The 11,638-nt window shown below is 35.4% G+C and overlaps 1 protein-coding gene across 1 annotated transcript; it reads right to left on the bottom strand.

Moving 5' to 3' along the window:
- Nucleotides 1–430: 430 nt before the first annotated feature.
- Nucleotides 431–3,217, bottom strand: LOC149191127 (uncharacterized). The gene has a single exon (XM_089412346.1). The coding sequence runs from the start codon at nt 2,470–2,472 to the stop codon at nt 1,015–1,017; it is 1,458 nt and encodes a 485-aa protein (XP_089268472.1). The 5' UTR covers nt 2,473–3,217; the 3' UTR covers nt 431–1,014.
- Between the last annotated feature and the right edge of the window lie 8,421 nt (nt 3,218–11,638).

The following is an 11,638-nucleotide window of genomic DNA, read 5'->3' as shown; positions in this document are numbered from 1 at the left end:
GTCATGTGTTTAATCATAATGTACAAGATTAAGCTGACACAAATTAATTAATATCTGGAACTTTCGTCTTTTTACTTTTTGGTTTTAAGCCTTCTGGATTTTGCAAATCTCTATATTTTTCATTTTTCATCAACTTTTACAGCTTTTCAATGGCTCTTTGGGCTATACGCCTGCAGCACATTTTCAATGATAAAGCCCTTGTTTCCCTCCCATGTAGTTTGTTTCCCTTTGTCCACATGCTGAGCATTGTGAGTATTGGAACGTTAACATCCAAACGTTCATGACAAAGCATTCTGACTGTTAAAAATTATTCTTCAAGGCCAAAAGGTATGGTTAATCACACCAAAAAAAATGAAGATTGATTATACGAAAACGAATACATAGCGACATTTATGTTGCCAGAACCCCTCAAACATTTACAATAAGAAGATGATTACCATGTACAGAAAGGGGAAATGCAGAGGAAATTCTACCCTTCTGGCTCCCCTGCTGACATTAATAATTTTGATTGAAAAAAGAATGCTTCTTGAACAAATTTAACTGCAGTCCTCCCATACAATGTTCTGAAGTTGCTTGTCATCAAAGAATAGACACTGGGAGTACCACTCATGTTTAAATCTTCAAACTCCTGAAATCTATGAAATTCAATTTTGATTTTGAGTTGGTGAAGTTAAGCTTCTGAAACATAACTCTGAAGTTATTAGGCACCACATTTTCACCATGGTTTGGGAAGTAAGTCATGAGGAGAAATGAGATTTTAATTGATGAGTGCTATAGAAGCGAACATTCTGGCTTGGGTTGTCACTCCCTTTCTTGCGTAACCCATTTCTGATGTGTGAAAAATCAATCTATTTCTCACGTCTTGATTCTTCTGGTGCTTTCTAGAGCTTGTCAATGTACAATTCAACTACCCAGTATCTGATGCATGAGATGAAAATTATCTGCTTTCTCAACTATTTTATATACTTCAACATGCAATTGAAACACTCTAAATGCAGTTGTTCAGCTCCCAGATCAATGAAGTCTGAGAACATTATATGGAAGTGACCCACCTTGTTCAGTCACACTGGAGGCCTCTGGACCATTATTTGAAACCATTCTCCTGTCTATTCCTTTGAGCCATTTTAAACTGTTTTTCAAAGACTGCAAAATATCTTTGCGGTCTTGTGGAACGCTCTCCTGGGATGTAGAAGGAATGGGTACCTGTTGCTCTTGAAAGTAAGGACCTGTATTCTCTGAGAAAGTCCTGAAGAAGAAAGGGGAACGCAGAGACATCATGTTCCATCTGTCCGATCTAATCCTTGGATCGAAATGACTCTGTGAAATGCTTGCAGAAAATTCTTGATCACTTTCGATCTCTGATCCTCGACGCAAGCGAGCATATATTTCTTCTAACCCATGGCCCTCTGTGGATGAAGGATGCCTCCAGAGCCTCTCTAGGTCGTTTGAATTTGACAAGTCCTGTGGCCCCGGATGAGGAAACTCTGCACAACTGCTGCTTCTATGCAAGCCAGCCGTGGCCGATGATGATTCAACAAGACCTCCAGGGAAATCCAGAACATATCTATCATCGGTCGAAATATAGAATTCAGAAGGATGATCAGGATCTCCTGTAAGCCTAACCAACGAATGGCCCGTTGAATGGGAACGGCTAAAAGTCTGACTTCGGCTCTCTAGAGGCCCCAAGTTATTGACAATTCCTAAAATGGAGGAATTTGTAGCAGATGGATTGGCTATGGCTTGGCCTGGACTTGTCATAGATAGCCCACCAAGTGGATTCAATTCAATGGTGCCTCTGCCATTGTGATCAACTGTATCTTGGGGCCCAACAACAATTACTACTTGCTCGGCTGCCTGTGACAGTCCCCTCTGAGGCTGAGGCTGGGGCTGGGCTTCCATGGTTACATCATTGAATTGGGAAAGAAGACTAGATCGACATAAAGGGCATGTAGTGTGTGAAAAGAGCCACATATCAATGCAGTCAGGATGAAATGCATGGCCACATTTAGGCAGTAACCTCAGTGTTTCATCCTCCTGAAATTCACTCAAACAAACTACACATTCCATTGACCCCTTTCCAAGCTTCAACCCTTTCACCAAAGAATAACGGAACAGGGGAAAGCTCTCAATCAGGCTTGTGTCAAGACCTTGAGAAGACCTGTTCATCCTCCTGTGCCCACTACCTCCTCTTCGAGAGTTACCCCCTGTGTCTTCGTCGCTGGTGCAACGACGGACATAGATTGAGAAAAAACCCATGAAGAAAAAGGCACTCAGCAGAACAACTATGATAATGGCCATGGATGGATTGAAACGGGCACTGATGTCGTATGGATTGCTATAAGGATTCTCAGAAGAGGAAGAATCATTAATACTCTTATTTGATGAAAACGGATAAGGAGAAATAGGGGACACAGAATAAACTGACACTGTCGAGATGTCAGTTTCCTTCAGTCGTCTGCTCCTACTCGTCATTTGCTAGCAGACTACTCGATTTAGCTTGTCACATAGCCCGGCCAAAATGTATCAAATCGGCACAAAATTTTCTTTAATTTCTTTGGCCCCTTTTTAAGTCCTACAGGATGATCTGAAAGAATTTCTAATACAGATGGGGAGCGTTCTTGCCACTAAATGAACCATTTTATACAGATGGGTAGCGTTCTTGCCATTAAATGAGCTTTTTTGTACACTAATTTCTGGTTTGCCTACTCAAAGATTCCTGTCATAAATTACGGCCACAAAAGAAAACCCAGCAATAAAAAAAAAAGAGGCCTAACCAACTTACAGCAACCCTTCAGACAAAGGATTCCCACACTGGGGAACGATTTCACACAGAAACCAAGCAGACCCACAAAAGCTTCCAACATAAAACACTCCGAAAGTGCCTACCCAGCCAGCATGAACTGCAAAACTGAACCCAACCCTCTCGAGCAGGCATCAACATAATAACAACAGTCACAGAACCAAGCTTTTTTGGCACAAGAATAATGCGCTGGAACGCTTTTCGCAGAAAGCTAAACAGCCTATAAATCCAGAATCCATCCGGGCCCCTGCCTTAACTTCACATTCCTTCTCATCTTTTCTAACTTGCCGCAGAAGACTTTCGATTTTCCACTTCTTTCAATACAAGCTTCAGCCCCACAAGATTGCAACCATCTCCATGGACACTATTAATTTATATTATTTATAACACTACACTCTACTGGCATCGAAATTCTATAATGATATCAGTGAATGAAACCATTTCATTAGAATCTATCTGCCCTGCCCAATCTCAGTCGTGGGATCCACTCACTTAACCCAAATAACCTAACCCAACCAGGCGCTGCGCGATGAATGTGGAGAGATTACCCGTCTACTCTCCCTAGCAATTTATGCTGACATTAACGTTAACGTCGCCATTGACGTTAGCATTTGCATCAACTGCCACCGCCTCACGCCAACCAAAACGACGGAGCCTTTTAATCCATTTTGGAATCGATTAATTCCGTAACCAACTTCTTTTGTAGTATTGGAGTCCATTAATACCGCAAATGTTTTAAGCGTCATTTAAATGTTATTATTTGAATTTTTTTTTCCCATTTTTCTCTCTTTTATATAGTGTTTGAAATCTTTTATATAGTGTTTGAAATTGAGTGGTATATAGTTTGAGATTGAGTAGCTTAATGATTAATAGTATGTGTTTAGTTTTAACAGGTCATATGTTCAAAACTAAAGCGGGTAAAGTATTTATGTCTTTACAGACTTAGCACCATAACAGGTCATATGTTCAAAACTAGAGCGGATTATGCAAGTATTTATGCCTTTGCAGAGTTAGCACCAGTTATGCCTTTGTAGACTTAGCACCAGTTATGCAAGTATTTATGCCTTTGGAGAGTTAGCACCAGTTATGGCCTTAGCACCAGGCCATATGTTCAAAACTAGAGCGGGTAAAGTATGTATGCCTTTGCAGGCTTAGAACTCAAATTGTTGCACGGAGGTGGGTCCCTTATCCAATTTTAAGGTATGAGACCCCTGTTTGTGCAGAGATTTAAGGTATGAGACACTTGTTTGTGCAGTGAAGATTTAAGGTATGAGACTCAAATCTCTGCACGGAGGTGGGTCCCTTATCCAATTTTAAGATACGAGAAGGGACTTATTCAATTTTAAAGTATGAGATTTTAAGGTATGAAACCCATGTGCAAATAGTTGCACGGAATTTTAAGGTATGAGACCCCTTATTTGTGGGACAAGGGACCCACCTTTGTGCAGCGATTTGCTAAGTCTACAAAAACATATATACTCTATCCGTTGTGGTTTTGAACCTAATTTCTTAAAAAAAATACATGTTAATAATATCAAATTATATAAATAAAATTTAATTAAAAAAATTGAGAAAGTTAAATTTGTTTATATGTAATTTTAATAATTAAAATTACAATTTTATTAAAGTATATTCAAATTTTTTATATATATAGAATTAATGTGTATTTTTTATAAACTTATAAGAAAATTAATTGATTAACTAATTATTTTTAGTATGCAAATCTTGCAATATAATGAAACAGTTTCATAAATTTAAAAGGAATGAATAAAGCAATAATCTACAATTTTATTAAAGTATATTCAAATTTTATATATATATAGAGTTAATGTGTATTTTTTATAAACTTATAAGAAAATTGATTGATTAACTAATTATTTTTAGTATGCAAATCTTGCAATATAATGAAACAGTTTCATAAATTTAAAAGGAATGAATAAAGCAATAATCTCATTATACAGATTTTAAAACTTTAACCATATTTAAAATTGAAAACTTTAACTGTATTTAAAATGGAGGGGAATTAATATAAAATGAAAGAGTCTGATTTCTATCGGGAATGAATAAAGCAATAACCTCCTTACACAGATTTGACATTATGATGAAACTTTAACCATATTTAAAATTAAGGGGAATTCATGTAAAACGAAAGAGTTTGAGTGTAATGTTTGAAATCAATAATATAAGAAGCAATTTTTTAATTAATCTGAATGTTTTGATTAACAATTTAAAATTTAAGTAAAATTCTCTCTCTTGTTATATTATATATGAAAATTAGATGTAAATGGCATTTTAAAAATATGGAAATTAATTAATTGTGTCATATGCATTTTAGGGTAGACTTGTTAAAATGTAATGTTTCATAAACATTTTGATTAAATAATTATATGTTATTCCATACTCATATAATATGTTAGAATGTAATGTTATTTTAAATATTGTAGTTAATTCAAAATAAAATAAAAATTCTCGGATGCGGGTGCAGCGGCTACGTGTTGATGGCGTTAGCCATCACGTGGGCAGGTGGCAGGCCCGCGTTGTCAAGGGGTACCATGCGAGGCGGGATATTAACCCGCATGAAATTCGACAGCCGAAGGCATTAATGCCTGTCTTCTCAGCGCGCGCGAGGGGCATGGCGATCGATGCAGTGGAGCGATTAAATGGGAGAGTGCTCGGTTTGCAGAGGAACATGGGAGAGCAATGTGTTGAGGCCCTGCTTCGCTCAGAGGGGAACGAGAGTGAGGATTTGAAGTGCGCTCCGCCGGTTTCAGGGCAAGGAACGAGCACACCCTGTAACTGTGCTGAGATTGAGTTTGTCTTCATAGCGGGAGGAGCTCCGGGTGCTTGTGTAAGGCTGCAATTGGAAAATTCAGAAATGCCGAGGGAGAGGCCGCGTATGGGCAGCAGACGAGGAGGAACCAGAGGCAGGGCCTTCACGCAGCGGCAAGACCACAATTCGCCCTCCTCCTCCATTGAAGTAACGTCAATGCCTCAGAGGTACCAAGGCAGCAATGAGGAGGATGGTGGTTATGATAGCAGAAGCCCACGTTCAGAGGAGGGTCAGATGGAGCTCCCCACGCTCAGGTATCAGCTCCCTTGCCCTCAAGCTAATTCTACTCTGGTTGTTTCCATTATGATTGAGCCTGGCGTTTCTCAAAACACGGAGGCAGAGCCTTTACCGGATGGGCAGCGCTCCAGCAGAGAGGAATCCCCCATTGCGTGCCTTCCGGTTGGGGTAGGAACCAGTTGTTTGGCCCCTGGACGTGAGCTCAGATCTGACCTCGCGAGCCCAGCTACCAATTGCGTCTATGCTGCCGGCCCTTCAGCGCTTGCTGGTCCAAGCAGGCCAGCACAGGAAGGGAGCCCTGACGCGGTCATCCAGCTCTCAGACTCCGAAGATTCTCTCCGTTTCGGGTGCCGAGTCGAAGAGGCGCCCTAGACCACCGATGACGAATGAACTCGCTCCCGGTAACCTCAGTTGTTTTCTTGGGTTTTCTGTGTATGACTCTGACAAGCGGCATCTACATCTTTGTCAATGTGTCGGATGTAATTATTCATGTGTCGGATGTAATTGTTCAGGTGTCTGTCTGTCTTTGTCCGGGTCAGTCTATGGCCCTGGTGTCTGTTCAGATTCTATGTGTCATGTCAATGTGTCTTCAGTGGTCAAGCATCAAATTCCAAGTTTGAATCTGCTCAATTTTGGAACTGGAATCAGGGCAAGGAAAGGGCTGATTGGCAAAACTTCTTAGCCTTGCCCACTGTACTCTATATGTATCTCTATTTTGTATGATAATAGAATTAGTCGCATTCAGAAGAAAAAAAAAAAAAAAAAAAAAAACAACTTTATTTTAAAATAAAAATAAAAATAATTTTAAACTAAAATAATAAAAATAAAATTTTTAAGTCTATATTATTATAATTTTATTGATCTATAGTATTTATGTGGAGAATAGATTATTTAAAGGGGAAAATTAAACGAGCTTAGATTCATCTGGACTCTACGGGTATATCATTTAATTTTTTGGTCCTTGTATGTGGTATCTGGTACTTGGGCACATTTTCAATTTGGTTCTGATGGAATTACGGGTCTAGCCTTCCCAAGGTCATTTTGCATAGTATCCACATGTCATTCCCACCTGCAAATCCAGTGTCAAAAGGAAGTTGTTCACCATGGGTGTGTAGGGTTGTTCACCCCATTTATGGTTGATGATGCCCTTCTAGCTTTTCGTCTTCGATCTCATTCAAGTTTTTACATTCCCAAAATACCACCTTTCCATCATTGTAGTCCTCGGATTTGATTTATGGTCACACCAATTGTGTTTATCTTTTTCATCTTAGTTTGGTCACTCCAACAAAGTCTATTTATAACAAAAAAAATTATGGCTCCTTGGTTGCATCAACCTAGTCACTGGGGTGGTGTCATAGGACCATCCACCCCTCGTAGTCGACGTTTATTCGAGTGGCACTCAATGGCTTACCACTTTGACTCTATCCCCCTGAATTGAGGAATGAGATCCTTCACTTGGAAGCCAAGGAATTTGGTGATCAAACATATTTTCCTGACACTGAAATTAGTGGTAGCACTTTTAGGTGGACTCTGAATCCTGGAAAATTTCACAAAAGGAGACTTCATTTTCTCCACTCAATGGCTTTGCACCATCAACTAGAGACCTTGCTTCACATGGTTATCCATGACAAGCAAGTTGACCACTACCAATTATTTACAGGACAAGAGGAGATCAGACGAATCCTCTGGGACATCAGATACAATCTGGACGATATTGTCACCAAATTAACTCAGGTGGAACATTACGTGTTGTCTAATTCGGAATCTGGATCAAACTCGTAGCCTCGCTCACTAGTTGTTATCAATGCACCAACAAAGGATTCACCCCAAGGCAACTCTAATGCTCTTTCTCTAGTCATTATATTAGACTAGTCTTTCATGGCGCTTAGCTCCTTATTTTTGTATATGATATGTTTACTTCTCATATGTTTCTATGGATCTCAATATGTCTTAGTATGTTATATGTGAACATAGTTTTGTTTGATTACCCAACACCTACCAATGCATGTAATTATTAATGAGCTAGATAGTTCGAATGTTACTAAGTGTTTTGTTCAATCTATTTGCTTATGGGATCCCACATAGTTTTTGGGAAACAAAAGCTATCAATGTAAAATGAGTTGTTTCTTAATATAAATATATTTATAAAGCTTACGAAAAAAATACAAGCAAGAAAAACAAACAACACGTTTGGTAAGAATTCAATCATAGAAGTGAAAGTCAACGATGTAGCTATAAAACCTTTTAATATTGCTAATAATAACAAATATCCATTTATAAAATAATATAAATAATCACAAAACCTCATTTATAAAATATAAATAATTATATATATAATCACAACCTTTCATTAAAGGAAGACAACTAAGAATGTTATTTTTTATTTTTTATTAAATATTCAACATACATGTAACTGATATAGACATGTCTATGGAGGCAATATAATTTTAAAGAATTTGAAGTAATCTCTTAATTTTTAAGTTTCAAAAGTGATCTTAGTTTACATAAATCATCCTTATCATCAAGAAACACTATCACCCCAACCCTTAATATATTTGCATTTTTTAATATCTCTTAATAGACTTTAATCATCGTCATTAACAAAAAACTCTACACAGGGTAGATCACACCAACATGGATGGATCACACCAACCTTTAATATGGTTGGATTTTCTAATATCTCTTAATGATCTTTATTCATCTCAACAAAAAGCCCTATAAGCTAAATCACACCAACCCTTAATATACCTCAATTTCTTAATATCTCTTAGTAGGCATTTATCATCATGAACAACATAAACTAATTAACACCAACTCTTAAAAATTTAGATTTTTTAATGTCTTTTAGTGATGTTAATCATCGTCAACAAACTATCACATAAACTAAATCATACCAACCTTAAATTTTTTTATTATCTTATTAGATATTTATCATCATCAACAACAAACTATTAAATAAACTAACCATACCAAAAAATACCTAAATATTTTAATGTTTCTTAATTAACATTAATTATCATAAAATAACTACCTAATAAATTGAATCATATCAATCCTTAATATGCTTAAATTTTTTTAATGTCACCCCTAAACTATTACAAGTTTTTCATCTTAACCACTTTACTTTGAAAACCTCAAAATTCAATCATACTAACCAGATTTCACAATTATAATAATATTTTTAAAATATAAAAAATAATATTACATATAAAATCTGATTTGAAAATTATAATAATATTTTTAAAATAAAATATTAATAATATAAAAATATGTTAGATCTAAGATTTTTGGGATTCCCCTGCTGCTATACTGCATCCTTACTATTTATTCTCTGATTAATGGATTTCTCACTTTGTCCTGAAAATGAATTATATTAATTGGTTCGAAATGTCAACCAAATCTTAACAATATGATTAATCTGGAAAACTTACTTCTAAACATAAAAATAATTATAAAAAAATTTAAAATATAAAAATAATTATAATAATATTTTTAAAGCATAACAAATAATAATACAAAATTAAATCTATCAACTTATCTGGAAATTTTAATTACGACGAAAAATGGAAAATTTCTGAGATTCTGGCCGAAAAAAGTGCTTCTACAGCGTCCAAAAAAACAAAAAAAAACAACCTGCGTCCTCTCCAGTGAAAGATTCTTAACCAACCCAAGTTCAACTAATTGCAAGTCATGCATTGTGGGTGGTGTTACGTTACCGCCGGTCCCTCCGCCGTTGGTTTCCAAGCAGAAGCGGTAAGCGTCACGAGTGACGGATGCAGTCACCACTTCGGGTTCGGGCACCTGAAAACCGCCGGTCACTGCGTCGGCTGCCACTGCTGGAATCTGCCCTACCCTCTGCATATGCCACATGGCAACCCTATCCGATTACGTATAGTGTAGCGTATGGACACATGAGACAAGAGGGCGGCGGCTGAAGCGGCCTCCTGCCTTTGTCAGTCAGCTGCTTTTCACAGGCATTGCATGAGGCAGTTATCTTACCATGAGGTCAGTTTAACGATGAAATTTGATGCTTCAGACCATAAAGGCGAGTTACTAAAGTTAAAGTGAAATGGCTGTCTATTTGTCGGCTCTCTCTCTCCAACTTGGCTGGCCAAGTCTGTAGAATGGCATCATCCAATTTAGCAACAAAGTCGTAAGCAGTCTCTTTGTCAGGTCGCAAAAGGACTGTTTTTTATTCGAAATATCTGGCGTGAGTTTGTTTAAATTTTTTATTTTTGTTTTGCCCAGTTCTAGCGTATATCGCTAATAATAAAAAGTTTAATTAAATTGAAGTAATAAAAGGTTAAACAATTTATTTATTTTGGTTCAACTTAGTAATAATATTTTATAAGGTCACATTCAATAATGTCAGTATATGTTATAATGGTACATTGTTAAACACTAAAGTGATTTATATAAAAAATTATATTATTTTAGAGTGCACCATTCGATAATGTTTGTGTTGAAATATATAATGTTAAAAAGATATATGTTGAAATATTAAAAATATTTAGATTGTAAAATAATATTTATTATAATGCAAAGGGTATAATGTAATTATTCTTTATTTTAAATGAGCGGATCAACAAAGTATCTTTGATTGATGCATTTTATATTTTATATGTGATATATGAAAAATGTATGTTTTACTCATTATGCAGCTTTTTCTTTTAATTATTTAAAAGTTTAGGAGGTTCATTTTAAATAATTTTAAAAATTATTATCTATATTGAAATTTGATTTTAAAAAATTATTATTTGATTTTTTGTTATTGAAATTGTTTTTTTTATAACAAAAATAAATTTAATATTTTTGGAAACTTAATTATATTTTTATTATACAATTTTAATATTTGATCAAAGTTATTATAATAAATTTTCTGAGATTTATCAGATTTTATATAATAAAAAAATGGGAAAAAAGATTGAAAATTTAAATAATAATATGAATAAGAAGAAAAGTCATCTGGCCCAAGACCCAGAGGCATCTGGCAGGAGTGAAAGCCTGCTCCCTTACGGACCACCAGCGGGTTATTACAGGTGGCGTGGTTTTTCTTGATAACGGTGATGAGTCAAATCGACATTCGCGGATAGCAGCCAGAGATGGTTGTCCTCACTGTTGGTTTGACACCTGAGTTTGATAGGTTTTGCCACCTTCGGAAAAAAAAAAGAAGAAGAAGAAAAAGAAGAAGAAGAAGAAAAGTCATATTCATATTCTAATTTTTAAATTATATAAGTTAAATTTTTATTTTGAACTCAATTTTATATATTAATTTATAAATTTTTAATATTACTTTAATTTATGAACACTATATTAAATTATATATTACATCTTTTTACATTCCATATTTAGCATCCCCTCATACTTTATATATTATAATATTTCATATATTTTTAAAAATAATTTTTTTTACTAATTTATTTCATTTTAATATTAAAGTATTATAAAATTAATTTTAATTTACTAATTTATATCATTTTAATTTCTTAATAAGAGATTGTCTATGTGAATAATTCAATTGGTGATTGCCATGTTATGAAGTATTATGTAAAGCAAGTGATTCAAGGTTCAAATCCCTTCTGATATCTATATATATATATATATATATATATATATATATATATATATCTATATGTCTTTGTTTTGGAAAAAATGAGTTGCTTTCATCTCACACTAATTGGTATTGTTATTATCTTTCTTCTATATATAAATGATATAATTCTTGTGATGAGGAGATCAATAAATTGCTTCCATGAAACTCTCATTGGTAT

Source organism: Pinus tabuliformis, chromosome 3_1, assembly GCF_031772625.1.
Source record: "Pinus tabuliformis cultivar Carrire ecotype Pingquan chromosome 3_1, CPIR1, whole genome shotgun sequence".
Lineage (NCBI taxonomy): Eukaryota > Viridiplantae > Streptophyta > Pinopsida > Pinales > Pinaceae > Pinus > Pinus tabuliformis.
The sequence above is the reverse complement of the archived record's forward strand: the minus strand, read 5'-3'. Positions and strand labels throughout refer to the sequence as shown.